Below are 27,200 nucleotides of genomic sequence, written 5' to 3'. Positions count from 1 at the left end.
CCCTTGAAAGACACTACATGATCAACTTTTGGACCTCTTTGACTAATCTAAATTTGCAGGGTGCCCTTCTATTCAAATGAATAAAGAATATAATGAAACTCCCCTGACATAACACAATATTTTTTTTATCCAACTTGTCATTAGTGATTCATTAGTAAATACAAAATACAGTTTGTGAGGTGTTTACAGAATGGGACTGAGTGATTCTTATAACAAATCTGTTTATTTATTATTGTAGATGTATATAAATTATTTCCTTACATTTGTTCTGAATAAGTGCATTCATATACTAAAAGGTATCTTTAAACAATGTAAACCATGCATGATTAGATACAAGTGAAGCTGCCAGAGAATCATCACTACATTGATGACAACTTTTACATGATAAGATACCGTATATGTGGACACAACCTTTATTTGATTTTACACTGTTTGCATTTCAACCCTTTATGGTGGACCCTCTGAGAGCTCGAACATAATTCAAGCCTCTATAGAATAGAGCCTTTATTTAATCAGATTTCTGTTAGATGTGTCTGGGCCGGTTGAAACATCTCTCACTCTCACTTCTCTTAAAAGATCTTGAATTATGAGAGCCTAGTTATGTGTCAGCCTGTGCAAGTGTGCATTTCAGAAACCATGTAGATAAGACAAAAATATGCATGATAAGGGGAGAAATAACAAGATTAAAATATTAGAAAGTCATCACAGTTTTATCAATTGGCAGCCAACTGCAACAAAAAGAGGCATAAATCACCTTGCATTCATTGGCAAAAGCATAAATTGCAAATCACTAAGTAAATATGGCTAAGTAATAGGGCTGCACGATATATCAAAATTATCGAAATATCACACATATATACACTCACCTAAAGGATTATTAGGAACACCATACTAATACTGTGTTTGACCCCCTTTCACCTTCAGAACTGCCTTAATTCTACGTGCCATTGATTCAACAAGGTGCTGAAAGCATTCTTTAGAAATGTTGGCCCATATTGATAGGATAGCATCTTGCAGTTGATGGAGATTTGTGGGATACACATCCAGGGCACGAAGCTCCCGTTCCACCACATCCCAAAGATGCTCTATTGGGTTGAGATCTGGTGACTGTGGGGGCCATTTTAGTACAGTGAACTCATTGTCATGTTCAAGAAACCAATTTGAAATGATTCGAGCTTTGTGACATGGTGCATTATCCTGCTGGAAGTAGCCATCAGAGGATGGGTACATGGTGGATAAAGGGATGAACATGGTCAGAAACAATGCTCAGGTAGCCCGTGGCATTTAAACGATGCCCAATTGGCACTAAGGGGCCTAAAGTGTGCCAAGAAAACATCCCCCACACCATTACACCACCACCACCAGCCTGCACAGTGGTAACAAGGCATGATGGATCCATGTTCTCATTCTGTTTACGCCAAATTCTGACTCTACCATCTGAATGTCTCAACAGAAATCGAGACTCATCAGACCAGGCAACATTTTTCCAGTCTTAAACTGTCCAATTTTGGTGAGCTCTTGCAAATTGTAGCCTCTTTTTCCTATTTGTAGTGGAGATGAGTGGTACCCGGTGGGGTCTTCTGCTGTTGTAGCCCATCCGCCTCAAGGTTGTGCGTGTTGTGGCTTCACAAATGCTTTGCTACATACCTTGGTTGTAACGAGTGGTTATTTCACTCAAAGTTGCTCTTCTATCAGCTTAAATCAGTTGGCCCATTCTCCTCTGACCTCTAGCATCAACAAGGTATTTTCGCCCACAGGACTGCCGCATACTGGATTTTCCCTTTTCACACCATTCTTTGTAAACCCTAGAAATGGTTGTGCGTAAAAATCCCAGTAACTGAGCAGATTGTGAAATACTCAGACCGGCCCGTCTGGCACCAACAACCATGCCACGCTCAAAATTGCTTAAATCGCCTTTCTTTCCCATTCTGACATTCAGTTTGGAGTTCAGGAGATTGTCTTGACCAGGACCACACCCCTAAATGCATTGAAGCAACTGCCATGTGATTGGTTGATTAGATAATTGCATTAATGAGAAATTGAACAGGTGTTCCTAATAATCCTTTAGGTGAGTGTATATATGCATATCGCAATGGCTTGCATGATTGACTGCATGAATTTAATACTCCAAAAGATGGTAAAAAGTCCAAGTTTTAGGTCGACGCAAACAGCAGAGAGTAGACTGGACATATGACTGTTACAGTACATACATGTGACATACTTTATGTTATTAGGCACAATAAGCGAAGTACTCACACACACAGAAAGCTGCCTCTCGGACAGCGAGTGATTCCGAATTCAGTTCTCTCCCGCAGCTTATATTGCCAAATACACTCAAAATGATGTCAAAATGCCTGTCTTGGTGAGTATTCATGTAAATGCAGTCAGTTATGTATGTTAAGTATGTTAAGTGGAGTAAACAGTTGAGAAAGAAAGCAAGCATGTAACAATATATTGGATCCATGCAGCTCTTAAAGGGACAGCAGCCTAATAAACCTGCTTCCGTCTGTGTGCTTATTAATGTTAATCAAACCACAAAAGACAGAGAAACTCACTCACTGCTCTTGACTGAATAACTTTTGTAGCTTTAATGAGAATAAGTATATATTTAATACATACAGTGAAGACGAAGACGAATTTTATTTGTACATTTGATTAATTCAATTGATGTTGTTAAATAAAACTGATAGGCCTACTTGAAACCCTAAACCCCCTGGTTTACACTAATGTTAAAATGACACTTACGTTTTATGTTATGCTACAGTAAAACACTGCTGTTCACTTTGAAGTTGTAGGGATGCTTTCTTCTCACAAAAATAATGTGAAACATTGTTGGTTATATCCTTTTCAGTTTTTAAATATAATTTACATTTATTTTACACACCTAAAGCATTAGCATATCACATATCGAATATCGGCTTATTTAACGAGTTATTGGATGTCAGATTTTTTCCTCAATATCGTGCAGCCCTACAAAGTAATATTAAAATAACAAAGCAGCACTTTTTTTAATGTCAATGATATGCCAGACAATACAAATTTGCATCATTACAAATGAATGAAAGCTGTTTTCTCATGTGTATAAAAAGTTTGCAAACAGCAGGGTCCTCTAAGGTTGGAGATAATAACTTCCAGTTTTTAAGCGTGGCTTTATTATTATTATAAAGCAGGTGCTGATGAACCATATTTTTAGTAATTCTCCTCGAAAGTCACATGGAACACAATAACAAACTCTATTCAAATAAACAAAAAACTTCAGAGCAAAACTGGTTTCACTGGTTTTATTAGGAAGCTCGGCAGACATGTTAAAAATACAAAAAGCATTGAATGATATAAACTACAATGGGAAGGAGTGATCAGCTTCTGTTTTATCTCGCTCACTGGGATATTTCACAACCACTCTTTGCACATTCCTGCAGCATGAGTTTATGTGCTTATAGGAACATGCAGAGCTGCCCAAGACAAAGAGCTTTTCACACAAAAAGAGGGGTGAAAGTCAAGATAGAGAGTGCACCCACTCTCCTGCACTTTTCACCAGGTTATTCCAACTGTTGAAGAACTGATGGTCTGCTATGATCATCTGGTAACAATATTAACCGTTACATGACATTGTCAGTGGCATGCAAAGAAATGAACAATGGTCACATTGCCTTCTGAGCGTATGCAATTTTCCTTATAATAAATCAAATAAAATGGTAACACTGTACATTAGCATTGGTAAATGCAATGGCTAACATGACATGAATCTAGCTTATACTAATACAGTATTATCATTCTAATTGTATAACATAACCTTAGCTCGAGAATTTTTATCAAGTGTGAATTAAAAAAATCAATAAAAGTAAATAAGAAAAGGTTTTCTTTGTTACTTTGACCTAATGCATTATTAAATGTTAACAATGTTAACTTATTGTAAAGTGTTACCAGTAAAATGTATTTTGAGATACAGACAATGGGATTTTCCCGTTGCATTTGAAAAAATCTAAAATCTAAAGCAAAAGATATCAATTGTAGTCAGGACTATAATGTGCTGTTTATTTGTGTGTGTGTGTGTGTGTGTGTGTGTTGCCTTGGCAGCAGAAAATTCAAAGCAGATACTTAAGTTGTTTATCATGCCAAATCTGTAAAGAAACACTGAAATGTGTCTATACTGAACTCAAACATATAGGTGCTTCAAGCAAAAAGGTTGTATCATAAAAACACTCAAGCTGTAAAACAATGGAAGAGATTTAATGGAAAAAGAAATATGAATAAGACGAATAAAAGAAAAAAGAAACCCTCCAAACTCATCTATGACTGTTCTGAGTGGAACAAATCCTTCTATTTCTGCTTTACAAAAGCATACAGTGTTGCAAATCCAGATGTTTGCCGACCACAGTGAGTCACTGCTCGTCCAGAGCTTTCTAATATGCCAGTTTTAGAACAAATCTGGCAATGGTAACAATTACTTTCTGATGTGATCCAATCCATGAAGACTTTTCACTTGAAACACACAGGTTTGTATATGACTGTGAGGGTCTTATGTTTTTAGACTCACTAGTCAAACACGCCAAAAACAGACTTGTAAGGACATTTAAACTTGACCATTTAAACAGCTCAAAATTTCCCAAATAACCAAAAAAAAAAAATAATTCTGGCCAAAATAATTTTCAAAAATATGCACTGCCACTTAAAGGAGCTGTATGTAAGATTGTGGCCAAAATTGGTACTGCAATCACTTTCAAATTACTGTAGAGCTATGTATCCCCTCCCCCCCCCCCCTGACTCGAGGTTGCCAGATAGGCTGCAGGATCCAGCAGGAACATAGGCTGCTACAAGGAGCTTTCAACTAGAGCAGAGCTGGCAACTCGGATGCCGAAACACTACTGACTTCGTGATTGGTAGATAGGTGGAGGGTGGGGCTTCAGGCCAAAACACAAGATGACAACATCAACATCAGTTGAGGGCTGCAACTTCACTTTTTAAATGACAATATCGTGGCCGTACTAACTGTTGTCAGAGATATAAGTATTTGATATGAACATGATTTCTTAATGTCTAGAGACACATCAGGGCCATTTTATGATTAATTGAAATACATTTCTTACATACAGCTCCTTTAAGGAAATATATTTTTCTAAATGTACTTTAAGGGGTAAGAAAATACATTTCAGCGACTCGTTATGTTCAGCAGTTTTACCTAAAGCTCAGTCGACGGAGCTGTAGTGTTTTTCTTATGCTTGGAAAGGCTACTTCACAGAGTGGCTCTTGCAGTGTTGCCATGTCCACTTATTAAGGGTTTTAAAGTGAGCAAGTGCGGGGTGTGATATTTTGGTCTTATTTGTAACATAACGCAATCATTTGAATTTATTTAGATTTATTGTGGGCTTGTTCTTGTTCTTTGTTTTTCTAGCTAGATCTGGCAACACGATTGAGTTAAGGCTCGTACTGCTTACCCTGTGATTTCTTGCACCACACATATAGAAGAGAGAAACATTTGATGCAAGTTAAAGGTGCCCTAGAATGTTTTTTTATATTATTTTATAATGTTTCCTGGGTTGCCCTTATAATGTTAGTATGTTTTTTAGATCAAAAATAGTCATAATTTAGAAATAAAAGGCATTTTTCCTAGCCTGATTTTAGCCTCTGATTTGAACGCTCTGTTTGAAGGGGCGTGTCTGCTGTGTGTAACCGGCCTCTGCTGTGATTGGCTGACATGCTTGCATATGAAATAGCTATTTATTACATGTGAAACTCTCTCGAATAATTTTACTACAGCTATTATACGTTTTTACTATTAGAGCTATCGAGATTAACGAATCGTGAGATGTTTTTAAAGTATTTAGATCTTTTCCCATCACATACAATGTTGCCGTGATGACTGAGCATTGAGCAAGCAGATCACAGTCTGTTGATCGCGAAACTGAAGATCTTAACACTGCAACGCAGTTTCTGCACTCTCTCTAATGCTTTCACCAATGCAAACACGATCATGTAAATACAGTAAGAGCTTCGTTGTGCAGTGTAACGTGCGTCATTGAAGTCATAACGAGTTTGGCAAGTGTCAAGATAAACTCGCGCTGTGGAAAGATTGTTATTTGATCGCTTTCTTTATATAATTTATTCACAATTTAAATAAGTTTTTTTTTCATCCTACTAAAAGAAACGATGTGAAGTTGATATTTTAGTCACTGGCTTGACTTACTGATGCATAAACAGTATTGAACGATTTTGAGAGAAAGATTACCTGTCTGAACTTGAACAATTACACATCAGAAAGTGTTGCTTGGTAGCTCGATCCGAGGCCAGCTCTGTATTGGCCCAAGTTGAGGAAACAGTCGTCAGTGAAATGTTTGGAAATTTCCAGAGAAAATAAAATTAACCCATTGTTTCTTCAGAGGCTCGGATGAAGGAAATAAAAAATACTTTTGTGTTCATGTGTACATCCAAACACTGAGCAACTGCCATACTTCGGCTGCGCAGTTCCGCCTGCCATTGAACATGGGCTGGCATATGCAAATTCTTGGAGTCGTACATGATCCCGACTGTTGCGTCACAGTCGGTGTTATGTGGAGATTCGCCTATTTTTCAGGGGTGTTTTTCAAAAACGAGATTTAAGTAAGAAGGAGAAAACAATGGTGTTTGAGACTCACTGTATGTCATGTCCATGTACTGAACTCTTGTTATTTAACTATGCCAAGATAAATTCAATTTCACATTCTAGGGCACCTTTAATACACGTTAAACTACTTCATTAACAACTAGTTGCTCAGTTCGTTTCCGTACACACTGCATAGGATTTTTGTAAATGCGGTTGTCACTACTGGAGTTAATTCGGTCGTAGAATGCGGTTGCACTCCCGTAAAATACTGAACTGTGTGTGAACAGAACAGGATTAAGAACTAAAAGGTGAAGTGACAACCACATTTAGTTGCAGTGTGTAGGCTACGTGGCAGAGTTGTCATCACTAATACAGAAAAACAACCATGTTTGTATGTAGAAATGTGTTGTTAGCATTTTATGTCATGACAACAAAGCTTTCAGCAAATATCAGTCATCATCATGAAGAGCTGGATTTCTCAACCCCCACCTGCCCGCAACACACACACACACACACACACGCACAACACACACACACACACACACGCCCTGCCCACAGGCAACTTTAACCATGCAGCTCATAGCCGCTCTTTCACATTTCCAACTGATCAGTGTTTCCACACAGAGTGGTCATAAACAGTTTAGCTTAACTTTTTAATACCATAAAAATACCTAATGAACATGCTATGAGTCACTTTACTTTCTCAAACTGTCAAACCTGCCAACTGTATACGTTTTTTTCATTTAATGTATGCAGTCTGCTTCTGTTGTGCGGGTGATCCTCAATCTTTTCTCTGATCAGATTGCTTTTCAGAGCCTTTTGGTTCATATGATAGATGAATCCCAAAAGCCTGATAATTGTGTAATCGGCACTTTCCTGTCTAAAACCTAAAGAGGACGAAAAAAGAAACTAGTGCATTTGTACACAACAACCACCTGAATTCATGTGAGCTAAATTAACAATCATTGAGCAAATTAGATTGTCAATCTATAAAATTAGGTATAAATCTACAGCTATTTCAGAAGTGTTAGTTCATAAATTCAGATTAAGCCACAGCGGTATAGTAGATATAATTGTTTCTATAAATGTTTTGAAAATATTAGCTCTACAATCTTCTATGTTTAGAAGGCTGTGACTCTTGCCAACAGCAGCAGGAAATTCTTGCCGGTCCTCTTCATCTGTACTTCCTTTAATATACGCCTTTGATTACAGACTTTATGATCTATAATCAAATCAAATCAGGCTGCTATTCTGTCTCTCTAACATCGTCAGTTATGAAAGTGAGACGATATATCACTTAAATCAGCATGCTTATTGAAGATGAAATACAAAACAAACTTTCATTTCTATTTTGTCCCAGGATTAAACTGGTTCTGTGGTAAGTGCAACAGGAAAAAAATAAACAAAAACTAAACTGTCTAGTCTGGTGATTAAAAATCATCTGTCCAACTGAACCCATTTCTACTCCTGCTGTGTGAAGCTATTTTGCTTATTCATATGATCATAAATTAATTTTAACTCATTGAACAGTACCAGGTGTAGTGGAAAGTGGCATTAACATGTAGAAGCATATCATAAATACTAATTAAATGTGCAGAAATGGTTCATTATGAACAATAATAGTTATTTTTTAGATTATATGTTGTTATGCTTCCGTCCATCTGGAAAGTAGAGATCACAGTATTATACAACAGACTTATTTTACGTACTAAAACCACAGCATATGTGATTCAGTAAATCTAAAAAAGCACCCAACTTATACAGGAAGAAACCTGCTATTGAAATACAAGGATGTCTCATCCCAGTAAGCCAAAGGTGAGGGCCTAAACTAGTCAAGCAAAATCTCGCCACTTGAAAAAACAGAAGCATATTTGTCTATTTAACAACATGTTCTCTACATCAAATCAAACAAAGCTCCCCATCAAATGTGATTACGCAAGATGAAAATAAATCAACAGAGGTACTATAATGAACAATGCTGATTCTTGCCAGATTTTGCTTCTGTGTCCAAACCCTTGATTGTTCAACACAGACGAAGCCTCGCTAGAATTGTGTGAATAAAGAGTGTTTTGAATACTGCCTCAGTGGAAGGGAACTAGTCTTTAGCAAGTAGAAATATAGCATGTCTTGAGATCACAGTGACACGCAGGCTGATCAGCTCAATGAAGATTCAGCAGTGTTGTCAAACCGCTGACTGTCTTTCTACTGTCTTTCCACTGTGTTATGGCATGATACAATCCTCCTGATACTACAACGCAGTCCACAATGTCGCAATTTTTAATGTCTAATAATCTACATATAAATTAGACCAATGATACTTACTACATATAGTGTAGCCTCATAAACTGAACTTAATTCGCCATTGTTCAGAGGACACTATAAACTTTCACATTCCAACATTAAAATCTATGAAAAAAACTTTCTTTAATAAGTTATCAGGAAACATAGTATTTAAGAGCCCAGTAGTTTATGTACATGACTCTTATAACATGCCACCGTAATTTTTCTCATCAAAATCAAGAGATTTTTTTTATTTGAGCCTATTTTGGACCATTTTTTTGTTTAGATTTGATTCTTATTATATTCTCATAACAGTAATTATTTTTTACATCAACATAAATTAAAGATAGTACATATAACACAGCTGGCATATATATATATATATATTTTTTTTGTTGCAATTGTTACACTTTCACAATGAAAATAAGACATTTTTGCATTACACAGGAGGAGGCGCTTAACTGTCTTGATTCAAATAATGCTTCATTGAATAATTCTGCAGTAAAGCTGTATTATCTTTAATTTCTTTATGCAAATTATAACTTCTTTACTTTGAATTTCGGTTGAAGTTTTGTGAGATTCACACAAACTAAGATATGAATACATGAATCATGACATTTCTAACAATCATGACACGCACGGTCTATATCAATTAGGCCTACGTTAACAAATTATCTGTTGACCATGTTTGTTAAAGACAATGGTAAGAAATTAACATACCAAAAAGTGTTACCAATCACTACTAACATGAAATTCCCCACTTGAAAAAAAAGAAAGATTTTTGGTCTGCCAGCCTGGCAAAGCTGGTGTTGAGCTTGTTTAGTTGGTAGCCTACAGCTGGTCTTCCCAGTATGACCAGCTGAAAACTGACCAGGTTAACAAATACCAGTGAATGTGGATGCAATGAGAGATTCCAGCATGGTGCTCATTCAAAAATTCCCATGAAAGATATTTGTGAGAAAAAAGCATTAGAAATTAGACGGCAGATCACTCACCTGTGGTTGAACACATGGTCCATTTCTCCGGAACTGCTGAGAAACTCTTTATCTTTATTTCTAGATTTGGACCTCCAGGTCGGGAAACGTTTCTTCTTCTTCTCGCTGGGGCTGGTGGGCAGTGAGTCCGGGGATGATGTGACATCTACAGGGCTCGACGTTAAAGTCATAGACGAATCTCTGAAACTAGCGCGCTCGTCTTCGGGTGAAGTTCCCCACTGTCCCTCAGTCCTGTCAGCATCCCTGGTTTCCTTACCTAAACTCTTTGACTTCCCAAACAGCTTCTTAATTTTGGACTTTGATATGCTCATGATTAAGTATATAGGCCTACGACATATACAAAGATAAAGTTTCCCTTTAGTCTAATGAAGGGGTTTAAACTGAAAGTTTGAAATGCGCACGCTTTGTTTGGGGCGCGCTGGAGGTTTGGTGTTATTCACGCGCTCCTGAAGCTCACAGGAGCGTGCTGGGCGGAGCGCGCAGTTCATCTTTGAACTTCGTATTTACTTTGGTCTGCTGTAAAATCTAACAAAAGTAGATTTTAAAGATGAATATACTGGAACTGGAATATATAGACGTACAACTTGTTCTTAATTATCTATTGTCAATTTACAGTGCTTTTATTAAATCGAATCTCAATTTGCTGTGTGTGGAGCAACTGTAATTTCTTTCGAATGGAAATGGGTTATAGCGCCTTCTGGTGGTCATACGTCTAAAAAAATGAAATGAAATTGAAACTCACAACTTGAAATTAAATCATATTTTTCATATTACAATGACAATGAAGTTAATATATTGTAGACGTTTCTTTATGTTTTTTTAAATGTTCCTGTAACCCTTTAAATAAGGCTTCATTTGTTAACATGAACAGTACTTCTATTAATCTGGTAACACTTTACAATAAGGTTCATTAGTTAACATAAACGAACAATGAGCAATACCTTTGTTACAGTAAGCTAGTTATTAATGTTTTTTTAATGTTAGTTAATAAAAAATACAGCTGTTTATTGTTTGTTCATGTTAGTTCATTAACTAATGTTAACAAATGCAACCTTTGATTTGAATAATGTATTAGTAAATGTTGAAATTAATATGAACTAAGATTAATAAATGCTGTAGAAGTATTGTTCATTCTTAGTTTATGTTAACTAAGGTAGTTAACTAATTAACCTTATTGTAAAGTATTACCATTGTTGCTTTCAACATTCAAAAATACATATTTCAAATCAAAATTCGTATTTTAACATAAGTTAATCCACTGTGAACTAGCATGACCAATGAACAATTGTATTTTATTTTATTAACATTTAAAAATGAATAAATACTGTAAAAATGTAATGTCATTGTTTGTTTATATTAGCTAATGATAAAGTTCACAAATGAGAGTTTATTGTAAAGTGTTAGCAATGTTCTAAACAAAACTTGTTTTCCTGAGAATTTGTTTCATTTGTAAAACATTTTATTGGTTTTTCCTGTCTTCACTTTTGTAATATCCCTTCGACAAAAGTCATTGACAATTTTTTTTTTGGTGTAAGTTGGTTTGTCTCACTTTAAAATGCCCATCCTGTTAGATAAAATGACAAAAACAAGCATATTCTCAGAATTCCCCCCCTCCCCCAATGAGCAATGGCTAAATTTAGTTATATATCCATTCTAAAAAGGTTTTAAATCTGTACTGCAGCCAAAATGTGTGGATATCCTTAACATTGGAAAGAAGGACTGAAATGGAAATGGCAGAAATCTGTTGTGAAAGTGATGTACTAAAATAATTCATACTTCAAATTTGTCATAGCTGCCAGCAGTTTATTTAATGAGAGTGCGATGGCATATGGCAAACATGCAGTATTTTCATAGTTAATGTCAAACCTGTTCCTTGCACGCGCACACACACACACACACACGCACACACACACACACACAGAGGCCCAATCAGAAACCTACAAAGAGCAACGTTTTAACATTCAGTTACTCAGAGAGATATGGGCTGAATAGTATGGAGGGAGCATCTCTCAAAAGAAAAAAACAACAACCACATTGCGATTCCTTTAAATGCACAAAGCTGAAAACAGATTTTAAAAACGGCCCTGATCCAAAGTTGGGCCCTGATCCAACTTTCTAATAACGTGCCAATGATCTCCTGTAGAGAACTCAAAGTGAAAGGATGGCAGACTGGAAAAAAAATCCCTACATTTTCACTCAACCATCCACTGCATTGATGGATCGGTATAAGCAGAGGAGTGGAAAAAGGAAACAAGCCCCTCTACAACACAATCTTCCTGTTTTTTTTTGTTCCCACAGGGCAGCAACTCACTCACTTCCAACCACATGTTTTCTTTTTTGCTACCTTGAGGAAATGTATAAGGCCAAAAGTGTCGTTACAAGTATCATTCTATTACATTCAGTTCATGAATGTATAAAAGTTGCATGTTAATCTCTGAAAACCCAAAACAGCATTTACAATTCTCTATCACAAATAGAATTGAAAAAACATATGGCAACCAATTTCTTTCATTATTATCTTTCGTCAAATCAGAAACATCAAGTTTACACTCAACATTGTATCAACATAAAATGCAGTATTTTACTCTGGGCCTTTAATCAAACTTGATAGACTAATCTGGTAAGATTTTTCTGTGTATATAGCCATCCTTCATAGCACCACATGTTAAAAATGATTCATCTTCTTTAAATGAGATGCCCTTTGTAAACCATTTCCTTAAAAAAAAAAAAAAAAACATTTTGCTACTATTCAAATTGTAAAGGACACTTCAAGTGAAGTAGTTCTACCTCTAGAGCTACACAGGCATTTCCCTTCATGTGTTTCGTGCCATGGGATGCAGTTATGATGGCGCGGCACTCTTAACATTAAATAACGAATCTAGAGTGAATAAGGCAGATCTATAGAATCTCTTCATGCATCTATAGTCTCTGTTAAAGAGGCCTTTCTTTCATCAAAAGGCCACAGGTCCTACGAATTTACTACATGGTATGAAAGGGGTACCATTTCTGCAAACAACCGATGACTAATGTATATGATATGAACTTCATATTTGAGTGTTGAACATCATAAGTCAATATGCACTTCATTTAAAACATCAGTAAAGTGTCTTTTGAGACATCGGTCGGTGTGTTCAGCGGGCTACACTGCTCTCTAAAACTCTCTGAAAATAAACACTGGAGCTTTCAACACTGTTCAAATGCATTTAGATACAAACAAAACAAAAATGCTTTATAACTCTTCACGTTGCAAGCTTAGAAAAAGCATTGTTTTCAAATTTAAATCCATAATAAAACAAAAGGCTGGTGAACCCACTCTGTTAATGCTACATAGTGTGGGTGAGAGGAATAGATATGCGTGAGCCCCATGCTCACACGCTATTAGCCAACGATACACAGACAGTATCTGGCATTTTCTGCTTTAACACTTAAACTAGGACAAAAAATAAAATAAAATAACGTGTGATAACAGCCTTTCGGCCACACCGAAAATGTATGATATGTCCTAAAGAGCTGTAACAGAGGAGGGAGAAATCATGCATTGGGTATTTACTCTAAATAAAAGAGAAAGAAAAAAGGAGTCCATAAGCTTGTTTTTTTCTCTCTTTCTCATGTGATGGAAATTAAACAGTCCCAGCGCAGGGAGGGGAGTGGAGGAGATTTTGAGCCATTATTTGACAAGCCGCTTTGCTACGTCAGCGTAGGCGATCTCGATCTCCTTGTCGCTGGGACATGTGTTGGTGAACTCCTCACGCTTGTAGGCATTGTTCAGGTATCTCCAGATGCCCGTCATGTCTTTAGAGATCTCAAAGCCTCTGTACTTCTTTGCCACCACCTGCAAAACAAAAGAGAGAAAATTAACTGGTAAATCCTTCTGCTCAGTTCGTCATGTATTATGGCACATAATAATCATACTAAAAGATAATTTGAAGCCCAAAACAATATTGTGAAATTCTCTTTAATCTGAGGTAGAGGTTACCTTAACGATGTGGAGTTTAGGCAGCAGGTTGCAGTCAGCCAGAGTCATCTCTTCACCGTCTAGGAACATGCGCACAGAGGCCTTCACCTCCTCCATGCTGTTGTGGTCGATCTCGTCCGGTAGAGGAGAGCACAGGTACTCATCCAACTTCTGCAAGGTCTTCAGCAGTCCCCTTTCTAATGCTATATGTCGTCAACAACAATTAAGAGATGGTTAAGAAGAAGTTCCTTTTTTTTAACTTGCAGTGTTAATGCCAGAGATAAGTTTTTTTTTCATAGAGTTTTAAATTGTTTGCCATTCACGGAATGTGAACACTCAAAAAGAAATCTAAAGCACACCAAACTCTGACCATCTCAGGTGGTCCACAGTGTGGTTCACTTCCAAGCAAGCAATTTTGCGTTTAAAAGACGTCTAATAGACGTCCAAACACAGCCCTGACGTCTAGGATAAACAAGGCAAAATTTGGGCTGTCAGTGAAAATTTTATAGATGTCTAACCATAGCCCAAGAATAGACGCACAGGCTATGTGAAACATATCAAAGAAATGAAACCAAACACCTTGTAATCACTGTTGACTTGCTTACATGATATATCATACATCTCGCTAGTAATTTTGGCAAAAATGAAATAACCAAATTCAAGGTTATTTTGGCCAGAAGTGGGTTACTCATAGCCGGACTATATCGGGTCTACAGTTAACCTAGACGGTGAAATTATGACTATTGCTTGCTGGGTTGTAACATGTATTGTGATTAATAAAAAAATACAACTTAATCGTATAAATCAAAGTTGTTCCTCTGATTTTCACCTTGCAGACAGACAGCCACTTTAAAGCTTTTTTTAATCTGTGTCTGTTTTTCCAAATTGCAAAGACACAACAACAAAATATCCCAATTCACAGTAAATTAACTAATTCCCTTAATTTAATGACAGAGCATCGTGTTGTAAAAAATTAAAAACAAGTTTAAGAAATAAAATTGAATTCTAGTTTTCTAGAAAAATTACATCATCTTGCAATGCCTCAGAGTAGACAAATTACAAACGAAATATCTTTGTATAATATAAAATAATAAGTGCTGTCAAATTGATTAATCGTGATTCTAAAATAAAAGTTTGTGTTTATATAATGTGTATATATATATATATATATATATAAAACATATGTATGTGTGCGCGTCTGTGTGTGTATATATATATATATATATATAAATAATATTAAATTCGATTTGACAGCAATAAATATAACAATGTAATATAATAATATAATTCACAAAATTATAAATTAAAAAAACTGATAACAAAAGGGATTCCAAAAAAAAAAAAAAGGATGAATAGTGATCTGCCCTCTAGAGGGAGAAAGTTCCAAAAGAGAATTGCAGTGTTTGGTTGCACTTCTACTTAGCTGCCACATAAGGGCATTATTACACTCCAGTGAAAGCTGATCCTGACACTTCACATACACATAATATCAGCAGGCCACTGTAACAGGTTACCTGTTAAGCTCTAAATCTTCAAAAGTGACAAACTAAATGCAGACTAAAATGCTACGGCATGTTCTGCTCTCCACGAGAGGTCTCCCAGCAATTTCTCCTGTCTGCTAGCACTGAGACAATGTTGACAGACTCCAGCTGGAATAGAGAGGCTGTTATCACCCACAGTCAACATTTCATAAGGGTGGAGACTCTTGGAAGTTAGTTTATGTTCAGGGTCACTGCCAAACTGTTATTGAGCCAAAGAGTCTTTGAGATTGTGCGACATTACACCAAGGCAAATTCCTAGCATATTTTTCATTATGACAACAGTTCTACACCTGATAAAAGTGCAGTTGCTGTTACTTTGACCAAAATTCAGTTTCATGTTAACAGTGTTTACTTTGGAAGTTGACCTAACCATCAAATTGTGGCTCTGCCTACAGCACTAAAGTATGTAAATGAGACACTGGATCCAAGTCCTGCGTTATCTAAACTATAGACAACACTGTTTACAGACACAACATAAGACATGGCAACCATAACCAGGTCTAATCTATTAAACTAGAGCAATAGAAAGTATTTGTGTGGTTAAACTGAGCTTATCAAATGTGTGATTATTCCACTGAACAATGTACATTTGTTTGTTTGTTTAGAGGTGAGAGAGAGTGAAATCTTTCTGGTTACCCTCGTTGGCATCAGGTTTGGAGTTCTTGATGAAGGCAGAGAACTTGGCAAATATATCCATCCCTGCAGTGTTGGATTCTGGGTGTCTCGCACCAAGTTTAGAGTACCTGAGTGTACAAACACACATAAAAGTATGACAAATTTTGACAGGGTGTTGACAGATGCAACACTTAAATACGCACTCTCTCACTAACTTTGGAGGGCAGAGGACGTCCTCTAGGAACTCTTCGATCTTGTTGACATCTGTCTTGACCTCTCCATTATAGGTGATGAAGGGAGGGTGGGTTCCTGGGGCCAGATTCTGCAGATCAGCTGGTTTTCTACGACAAAGAAAAACATAATTGCAACATTAATATGGCTACGTTCACACTGTCAGTTTGCCCCATTGAAACAAAACTTACAGTAGCATCTCAAATACTGTCTGTATGAACATGATGCAACGGGAGTCAAGCCCGTATTCTCTTACCAGTAACCATAGCAAAGTCCATAAAACTGAAAAGTTATCACTTTTGATATGTCAAATGTCCAAACAAGCCGTGAGTTCATCCGTCAAATCTTCATTAACTACCAGCAGCTTATCTTGGTGGAGAGCGGAACATTTGAATAACGTGTAGAACACAAAACTTACTGGAGCAGCTCCAGTGGAGAACAGTGACTGAAAATAACCGTACTATGAGTGAATGTAACCGTATTAAGGACTCAAATACAGGACTGACAACCGTATTCTGTTGCTGTGTGAACGTGGCCTATGAATCTACTTCTCGTAACAATGAAATTATTAGTTTTCAAAGAGACTATTCAGCACATCTAAACAAGTATGTTCAGTCTATAAACCCTATGCAACTTTGCTCAAACAAATGTGACATGAGACCAAAGCCATGGGAACTGTAGAAATGTTTTAGTATTTAACTGTCACAGGAGGTCAGCATGGCAGAACCCAAGTACATTTAATTGATTGTTTTTCTTTATAATACAAGGTGATAAGATGCCCTCGGGGGCTGCATACAGTTCGGACAATACAGGGGTTTTCCAGAGCACTCACAGCCCAACACACACTTAGCTTTGTATAAAAGTAGTATTGGTACCCCTAAAAGAAATATATTTGCATTAAAAAACAACAACGTTCTACATGAATCGTTTTTTCCCCAAACGAGGACGTTGTCCCCTAATATCCACAAATGGAGACTGTGAAATATGAAATCCCTCGAGGGTTCAGGAACAGAGGGGGGTTATGTCCCATGAGGCCTTGAAGCAGGAACACTCTGATCTTACCAACTGCAACAACAGGAAATTACCTCACACCTCTGGCATGAGCACAAGGAGCACCCTATCCCTTGTGTTGGCACAAAGGAAAGGGTAAGAGAGAGGAGAAAACAAGCAGCTCGAAAGACAGACCGGCGGAAAGGATCAGCCAAATTTCCACGTGCATTATAAAAAACGGTTAAGAAACGGATGGACAGATTTCAGTTTAGGGTCATAAACTTTAGGCTGAACAATGTCTCTGTGTTACAGCCTCATAAGACACAGACTGAAGATCATATGTGGAAAGTCTGAAGAGAAAGTGTGGTGTGGATGTCATCATCATGGCTAGGAACTATACTCTCATTCCTGCGTAATAATCAAGAAACTTTACTGCCGTACCATGAGTGCAGCAGGCGTAATGATATGACGCAGCGCCTGAAAATAGGCTACCTTCCGTCAACACAACGGAACCCCTGGGCACAATGTCTTGTAGGAGCATTTAGCAGCGGGCGTTTTTTTTGCCAAAAAAGTGCAAATATTAGTACAAATATACGCTCCATTATCGGAAATGTAGGCACTCGCCCAATCCCGTCTATGGATAATCCGGCCCTGCGTGCAGTGCAGCCTTTCAAATTTGCTGGGGCAGTGACAAGCGCCTCTCACTGATCTCCTTGTCCGTTTCAGCTGGTTTCAGTCACGTGACGTTGGCTCTGAATGAAAACGCATTATGGAAACACGTTTAGGTAGGCTAGTGCTTTTTGTCCCTCTCTGCTATTACAGTTTTTCAAGATGGCAGAGCGACATGGAAGCCTCCATGGACTTACCCGTCCCATGTAATTAAAGATAAGAAATTCTTCGCTTACAAGGATAAGTCAGATCAGAGGTAATTTTACACCAATGAGGACATATTTATGAATAAAGACATTGATTTTAGCTAATAAAATACTTAAAATACACAGTGTACCTTTAAATTAGCTTGAATGCAACTAATCACCCTTGCTTCATTTAGTATACGCAGATCCATGAATATGCAAATCAGCCCCAGCTCCACTCAATCACAGCTCAGAGATCCACTCGGTCAACTTACTGAGGTAAACGCTGCACAATGCTATCGCTCTTTACAACATCGAACACATAACGTAATTAATATGATTAGCCTTTTGTTTGACTACGTTATCAAACAGCTAATAGTGTGTTACTAATGTTACACAAACCATGTTCCCATTCGCCATCTCAGAGTCAGACATCTGCCAATCAGTATCCTTAGAAACACTTTGGAAAACTCAGAACGTCAGTGGAGAAAGGCATATAGTTCATCATAACATCGTAATATACATCATTTACCCACTATATTGCTAAATGTACCAGATTTTTCATATCAACAGAAAAGTATACCGGGATAACCTGGCTTCTCTCGAGACTCCACTGCTTCAGAGCGGTCATAGTTAATGATATACTAAAGCCCGCCAGCACGTTTACGTGATTGGTTACAAAGTAGTTTGTGATGTAAGAAACACCAGTGATTTCAAAACGTGTTTTTGAGACTTCTCTTTAAAACTGCAGTGATCTAAAGACAAATACTCAGCAATGGTGTTGACTTGTGAATTGGACTTTAATTACAATATCAGAGATCACTAACTACCCAATACACACACACACACACACTCTTTTGTTTGCTATCTAAAAGGGGATATAAAAACATTTAATGATCAACTTTATTTTATAAATAATTTTTTTAAATGAAGAAAACACTGTTCATCCCCATGGGAGATTTTTATCAGATTTAAGTCACTTTTGGGGAACCTACAAACAAAGTTCTACAAAAACACACACCTCTTAAGGTCCACAGTGGTGACATTGAAGACCACACCCTTTAGCCACAGGATCATGAAGAGACGCTGAGAAAATGGACAATTGCCGATACTCTCTCCATCACTGCCCGCCTGAAAGAGAAAGAAAAATGTGTTAGTCTGACTTCAGAAAAGCATATGAAATAAATCAACAAAACTGTCATTATTCCAATGAGTTGCTCCATATTAGCTGAAATTTCAGCAGAGAACATTTTGCAATCACAGGGTCATTATCGTACAACTCTGTATCAGATTATAGCCAGAGAAAACAACTAAACCACAACAAGAAATATATTTTAACCGTTAAACAATCAGCTCCATGTTACTGAGATTTATTTGACAGGAAGACTCACTTTAAACCAGCTTCCAACACACAAAACCTACATTAAGAGCAGAAGGCAAGCTGACCCCTGACTCAAAACATGTTGTTAGGGCTGGGCGGTATGACGGTATATATCGTTACCGCGGTAGAAAATGTCAACCGTAACAGATTTTTTTATTCCGTGTATACCGCGACATGCAAATAAGTGGGCGTGGTTAACTCGCGTGCAATGTGCGTGAGACTGAAACACAGCGAATTGCAAAAAGAAACACGGAGAAAGCAGATCAAGAGGATCCACAAAGGAATTACATTTTCTAAAGGGTTGTTGTTGTTGTTAACGTGATATTTTCGGGGGGAAAGGCGCAGCAGTCACTAGAGCAGTGCAGCACCCAGGCTACAGATTAGTGCACGCTCGCAACGGGGAAAGCTGGACAACAACAGTTCATATATCAATATCGTAACGAATAGAAATAACCTTAAATAATGTATAGTTATCTGCATCTTTCTGTCTCTAATGTATAGTTTTTAAACACGCAAACAGTTTGGCGCCCGTGGTAATGAACATCCTGCTTGTTAAAGTGAATGTATAATCCTGTAGCCTATCTGAGGCAAAATTACTAAATATGCATCGCGAGTTATATATTTCTAACTCCAAACAATTGGCCACCGAACCAGCTGATAAAATCTTCCTTTGATTCGATACGTGATAGTGATTACAACTTGACACTCAAATTAACCGATCGCATTTTACTGATGCAGAAGACGCGCGCGTGCACACGCACTGAGGGAGCGCGGTGTTCACCGGGCTATGGTCAAATATTAACGCAGTTACAGGTGTGTATAATTTAAACTAGGCAACTTTGTCAACACTAACAGTAGCTGCTGTTCGGTTTTCAAACTGCTGCTCTCCTTAGTCACTTCTGAACTTCTATTGATTAAAGCGCAGGGTGACGGGTTGCCAGATATCACAAAAAGAGCAAAACAAGCCCCTTAAAAACGCAGTGTAGCCTATAAGCAGACATGGCAAAAATGTACCGGGGAACACATTTAAACATAACTAGTATTACTATCCTACAAAATTAGAAGGAAATAACTCATTTATCATGATTAGAATAGTTCAATATAAAATATTCAGATATTAAAAAATGATTGATGAAGTAAAGCATAAAATGATTGAAAAATGATTCAGAAACACTTTATTTAAAGTTTAATTGCACCTATGAGTTGTATTTAATATCAATCAGTTGGGGGCAGTTCATCAAAAAGTTGATGAGTGTGTTTTGTTTATATTTAGCTATCTAAATAGTTTACCAAAGAAATAATTTACCAAATAAGAGAAACAGAAAACAATGTGAAGTACTTTTCATTTCTAAAGTATTTGGGTTTATTTATTATACAAAGCCCTTTTTGTCGATTTTTTGAGAATAACTACATATATAAATACCTATATCGTGAAATATATCGTTACCGTGAAATAAAATGAGTCATACCGTGAAATAGAATTTAGGTCATACCGCCCACCCCTACATGTTGTCCTTTTCCAGAATAAAAAAAATCAGTTTTAACCCAGTGGATGGCGAGAGCTACAACATTCTAACATGGTGCCCTTTCAATACCGAAGAGACCTTCCAAAACCTTCAAAGTCCTGATTATGTGCAGACAAACTTAATTATATACATCTATGTATACTAGAGATGCACCGATGTATCAACTGATTTTTGATTAATTTACAACCATCGGCATATAGGCTATAGCATGAAAAAGGCTGATATAACAAATCAATGGTTTATTAATTAACTGCGTGAAGGCACTGAGCTGCCTAATGTCTGTTGCATAATTCAAGATTGTAATCTAATATTCCTCCTGTGCTGCTGTCTGCATTTAAAGACAAGAAAAGAAAAATCACTCACTACTCGACCAAATCATTTTCGTAACTTTCATAAGGATTAATGTATAGGGTCCTATGATTTCTGCGATGCGGAAAACGTGGACGGAATCCAGTCAAAAAAACGAAATTGACAAATTCCATGACATTCCGCATTATACAGTAAAAGTTAATGAATAAATAAAAAGTAGGTCTGTATAGTGTCTGTAAATATTAAGCTGCAAACAGATTATTTTTATATGAATCCTGCATGTTCTGCGTGCCACTGTGTGAATGAATGGCGCAGACGCGCGGTTTCATTTACCTCACACATGACGCTCACTGTGTTTTCAGCCTCTGCCGCCTCACTATATGAGAACATGAATGCATGAACTTCATCTCCAGAGTCACTTCATGAGCATTTTACCGTTTCATTTGACAAAGTCTATTGTCACGGTCATATCATAAACACAGACAGAAACTCAAAGGTCTTCACGGCAACCCATCAGAATAAAAGTTCGGTTTAATTAAGTAATTGTGACTAGTGGTGCACGATATATCGGCGGCCGATATGGTCAAATTTTTTACACATCGGTATCGTTCCGATGTCAAAATAGGGCCGATGTGAACAGGCCGATAATCATTACTGTGTATTTGACGTGTGTGTAGATGTGAGTGCGGGGGCGGGGATGTTTGTTTTTTCACGAGCGCATACATTACAAGCGCAAGTCCTGTCTGTTTAAACATCAAGAGCAAGAAGACTGGAACTTGCGCGCTGTTTTCTGTCAGCCTTTTAGGCGTATTTTTGTCCCGCCAAAGCCTTATTTGACCAGTGAGTGATGTAGATGACTGACTGCTGCGCTTGTTTAACTAAGAGAACGAGCAGAGAGAGTGAAAGCCCCGGTCGCGCGCACGCGCACTCTCACCGTCTTCAAACTGTCTTGCTCTCTCTCCCTCCCTCGCGCATATTAATGAATTGAGTTGACTGAATATCTTTGAGAATACACGATGGATAAAGGTCGGAAGACCAAAGTTTTTTTTTTCTGAACTACCGCTGGTTGTGAATTGTGCTTAAATAACGTTGCCTTATCTTCACTGAAAAGCTTTCCACACATTCAGATGACATAAACCACACTTTCAATAAACAAAAAAAAAAAATCTATCCAGTGATGAAATGTTTTCTGTGATGAAATCTTGTGCGATGTCCTAACTGCCGTGATAATCACACAACGTGTGCCATGGTCCGTTAATGACACGTCCGATTCGCGAACTTATGACTCATTTGAACCGATTCACTTTAATGAATGGTTAAAACAACTGATCTGTCCAACACTGAACTCAAGAGACATAAATCGGAAACACTTTAATAAATGGAACCTTATTGTAAAGTCTAGTTAACTACATTAGTTAACATTCTATTAATATTAGTTTCTATGCGGATTTACTCCATGACAAAACCACCCCAGTCATTCTAGAATGATTCATTCTTTCCAAATAGAGCTTCAAGTCATCTGGTGAAATTGTTTTTATATCGCAATATATATCGCAGAAAAATAAAATATCGCAATGTCATTTTTTACCAATATCGTGCAGCTCTAATCCTCGCTATGTGTTTTCTATACAGAGATATCGGCATCAGTAAATATCGGTATCAGCCATAACAGCAATATTAATATCGGTTATCGGTATCGGCCACAATTTTCACATCGGTGCATCACTAATTGTGACAGAAATATATTACTGTTGTACAGTATAATTTAGCTACGTCTCAATGTAATAACGTATGTATTTAATTTATACAGTGAAGAATATGCAGTATTATGTTACATTTGTTTACTTTATTTCTGCACCTGAAAACTGTTAAATCTACCTAAAAAGCACTGTTTATTTCATATATCTTTGTTCTGTTGTGCATTTTTGTTGGCCTGCTGAATGTTAAATGGATCCAATCCATGTTCATTAGAAATTGTTTGATGATACAGCAATTAAGCAAGTAACTTAATGCATGTGGGGGTTTTTTTTGTTGTTGTTTTTTTAACTTTGCTGATTTAAAACATGATCAAAACACTATCTATTTTAAATGACAAAAGTTAAAATAAGAGAGCAAGTGACATATCGGTATTGGCCAATAATTGTTATAATTGTAATAATTGCCCCAAAAATCTTACCAGTGGATCCCTAATACAGCATATTTATCCTGTGAGCAAAAATGTCCAGTAACAGAGATCCTGTCCAATACTGAGAACAGAATTTGACTGCTCATATGATTTTATGTGAGGCTGTCCTATTATGTTTTGTGTTTCTTTATTTTCTAATGAGGGAAATGAGTCCCATTTAAAAAAAATTTAAAGCATGGTTATATGCATCATGTTAAGGAATTCTTTAACAATGTATTTACTGGCATTTATCATGCCAATAAATCTAAACCTCAAATATTCAGATAACGTGTATGTGTGAACATTTTTAAAGACATGAATTCCACAGTGGAGATATCACCTAAGGAGCCCAGCCTCCTCCTCCACATCTCTCGGCTGAATACCACACTACGTATGAACTCCAACACCAGGGCTCAACATAAAAAAAAATCCCCACTGGCCCCCAGGGCCAGTAGATCAGAGTTTTACTGGCCCCTTCTATATTTTTACTGGCCCTGAAAGAAATAGAAGGAAAAGCACTTTTCCATTAAACTATTTATTTTATACATTAGGATTAATTTTTCTTGTCCCCTCACAATGACAGTAAACTAATTATTACATTACATGATGAGTAATATTACGGCCTATTTTCATTTCAAAATGTCGAAATTAGACAAAAGTATATTACTTTGCCTGATTATTTTTGTCATTCGTTTAACATTTATGACCTAAAAAACTGTCAATGAAGAAAAAATGAAGAACGCGCTGAATCTGATTATAACAAGACTAAAGCGAACACAAATTTGTGTAGCTTACACTTAATCACACATTTTTAGGGGGGCTTGGCAGAAGTTTAGGGGGGAATTTGATTACACTTTAGATAGCCCGTCGGCAGGCCGGTTATGCATTTTGGTCGGCTTTTGTTGGAAATTTCCGGCAAACGAAACAGTACATGCCCTCATCGCCTTTCTCCACCCAGGTGTACTGTGTTTTCCATGACACTAGGAGACTGGGCGATATGGCCAAAAAAATCATATCTCGGTATTTTTTGGTTAAATGGCGATATACGATATATATCTCGGTACTTTCTACGTTTTTCTATTTGGATAAAGAAAATCTGTATTTATTTTTAAAAATGTTATTTCACATCCTGCTCAATGATATCCAAACAATATTGATATTGAAGGATATGGAAACAAATATAGGGAATGTAATGTAGGCTATGCAATATATTATGTGCAAAAAGGTTGTTAAAATCATATTACATTCTAACATTGTAACATTACAATCTAAAAGCAAAAATAATGCTTTTGTTTTTAAAATGACTAAGGCTAAACTAAAAATGAAAATAAAAACAAAAGCACAAACTAATTATATTAGCCTGCATTTGATTACCCCATTATAATGCTCACTTTCATACAAACATACTTGTAGGTTTAAAATTCCACATTTGGCACATTTATTGTCTCCAACAACAAATATTTTAGCAATATGTATATTTTAGTCAGAATTATTGCGCTACTCTTCTATTGTGCTCGTCTGTTTGGCGCGCGTGCTCGCGGCGGCGCTCATTCACGGGAGCTTGAATTTTAGCGGAGATTCACTTGCAGAAGCTCGTCCTCTCCTGACAGTGAAATGGACATATTTGTTTGACTTTCTAACATTTACAGATGGAGAATATACCTGTGAAATGTAAGTTAAGCACTGAGGAAAGCACCACGTCTCAAACGCATTAAACTGCGCAAGTATTTATCTCTCAGTCAGCAACGGTAGGCCTATCTGTCAGAGCATCTGACAGGGCAAGCTACTTTAAACTTGTTAACTATATATTACCAGTATAAGCTTGTGTCATGTTTAGGACAAATTGTACTAGGTTCTTTCACTGTAGGAGCTCACACTGCGACCTCCGCTATTTTTCAGATGTGCTCGTATCAAACTACTGTATCGAAACGGTATTGCCTCATTCCATATCGTTAAAAAAAAAAATCGATGTACTGTAGCCTACAAACTCGATTTACCGCCCAGCCCTAGGAATGTCCTCTTTCTCGTATCAGCCTCATAGTTCTTTGACATTTTAACACGTTATAAATAACCTGAAGTAACATTGACACTCTTCGCGCCACTGTATATGCCGTTTGCTGTTTGTTTTGCTGAGGGCCAGTCACTGGCCTGCGTGGGCCAGTGACTGGCCAATCAACTAGCCCGACATACTCTTTTACTGGCCCCGGGCCATCGGGCCATTGCTTATGTCGAGCCCTGCCAACACACAACAGACCTTCGTGTTTTCTTTCTATCTCTCCTTTAGTCTGCCGCCAATCTCCAGAAACAAGATGCGTATGATTCAGAGCAGAGATGTTCCTGTGTGCTTCAGCAATTCAGATTCAGCCAACTATACAAAGAGTGAACAGTGAGTCTGACCTGACTTGAGAGAAACAAGTCCCAAAATGTCTTGATCTGCCTCATATGGAGAATTTTAAGGCATCAAGGGTGCTGAACACAAAGACCATTCCAAAATAACCATTCCAGAAATATTGTAAAAATATTAATACAATTTAAAATAACTGTTTTCTATTCATATTTTTAAATGTAATTTATTCCTCTGATGGTAAAGCTGAATTTTCAGCAGCCATTACTCCAGTGTCACATGGTCCTTTAGAAAATTATAAATATGCTGATTTGGTACTCAAGAAAAAAATCCTCACAATCAATGTTGAAAACAGTTGTGCCGCTTGATTCATTTTTTTCTGAATTCTATGAACAAAAAGTTCAAAAGAACATTATTTCTTTGAAATAATATTGTTTTGTACAGTTATAGGCTTAAATGTTTCTAAATAGGCCACTTTTGATTAATTTAATTTCATTTGTACTTGAATAAAAGTATTAATTTCTTTATAAATATACACACACACTAACCCCAAACTTTGGACATTAGTGTATATCCTTCGTGGACTGGGCGATTATCTCAGAATTTATTGCAATGCCTCAGTCAAAAATATATCCAAGATATAATTTAGTCAGTAACAAAAGGATTTCTAAAAATATTTGAAGTAATTTTTTAACAGGCTCTTTATCAAAAATAGTTTGCTGTATATATTTATGCTTTTCTATAACGCCTGTATTAAAATCAATTGAGTCGAGTTTCCTGTGCATTTCATGTAAGCCTTAGGTGTTACTAATCAGTCATGTATGAGTTTTTAATTACAGTCAGGATGCTGCCTCATAAGGCAGTAGGAACAGACTGTGAGTAACGATTAGCTAGATGAAGTCACCATCATTTATTGAATGAAAACCCATTCCGTACAATTTCAGGAAGGCATTACGCAATCATAAATTGTCTGTTCTGGATTCTAGCACGTTCTCAGTTCAATAAGCCACACAGAGCAGCACTGATATCTGAATCAGCTTTTATTCTTCAGCAGTGTATTGTTGTTAGCTCTCTTGTTATCTGGTTTTGCATGTTGAAAAGAATCCAGCAGTCTAATAAACAACAGAAGACTTTGTTCTAGAGAGTTCTCTCTCTCTCTCTTTCATTCGTCCTCCATCTCTCTCCCGTCCAGACACCCTGCTGGTATCTCTTGTTCATACACTTTTGCTCTCTGTGTGGTGAACAAAAGCTTTACTTCTGTTCAGTGCTCATTGTGGCAGGTCCTTCTCCTGCGGACTCAGGGTTCATTTTGAGCAGTTTCTTTTGTTAAAAACAGGCAGATAAAGACTGAATTTGTGCCCCTTTCACATACATTAATAAGCTCACATTCTCAAAACAAACCCTGCCATTTCAAAAAAAAAAAAAAAAAGGGCAT

The 27,200-nt window shown here is 37.1% G+C and overlaps 2 protein-coding genes across 2 annotated transcripts in view; both read right to left on the bottom strand.

The window, feature by feature from the left end:
- crybg1a (crystallin beta-gamma domain containing 1a) overlaps positions 1-10,290 on the bottom strand; it is a 46,657-nt gene extending 36,367 nt beyond the window's left edge. The window contains exon 1 of the mRNA XM_056264248.1: positions 9,856-10,290. Within this exon, the coding sequence (XP_056120223.1) occupies positions 9,856-10,166 (311 nt within the window). The 5' untranslated portion in view covers positions 10,167-10,290. The remainder of the gene's footprint in view (positions 1-9,855) is intronic.
- A 3,174-nt stretch (positions 10,291-13,464) lies between these two features.
- clic4 (chloride intracellular channel 4) overlaps positions 13,465-27,200 on the bottom strand; it is a 34,695-nt gene continuing 20,959 nt past the window's right edge. Inside the window, exons 2-6 of the mRNA XM_056264393.1 lie at positions 19,063-19,172; positions 16,182-16,307; positions 15,988-16,094; positions 13,832-14,013; positions 13,465-13,687 (exon numbers count right to left, since the gene is read on the bottom strand). Of these exons, the coding sequence (XP_056120368.1) occupies positions 13,523-13,687; positions 13,832-14,013; positions 15,988-16,094; positions 16,182-16,307; positions 19,063-19,172 (690 nt within the window). The 3' untranslated portion in view covers positions 13,465-13,522. The remainder of the gene's footprint in view (positions 13,688-13,831; positions 14,014-15,987; positions 16,095-16,181; positions 16,308-19,062; positions 19,173-27,200) is intronic.

This window comes from Rhinichthys klamathensis, unplaced genomic scaffold (genome assembly GCF_029890125.1).
Source record: "Rhinichthys klamathensis goyatoka isolate OS25496 unplaced genomic scaffold, OSU_Roscu_1.1 h1tg000220l_1, whole genome shotgun sequence".
Lineage (NCBI taxonomy): Eukaryota > Metazoa > Chordata > Actinopteri > Cypriniformes > Leuciscidae > Rhinichthys > Rhinichthys klamathensis.
This window is presented reverse-complemented; position numbering and strand designations above follow the sequence as displayed.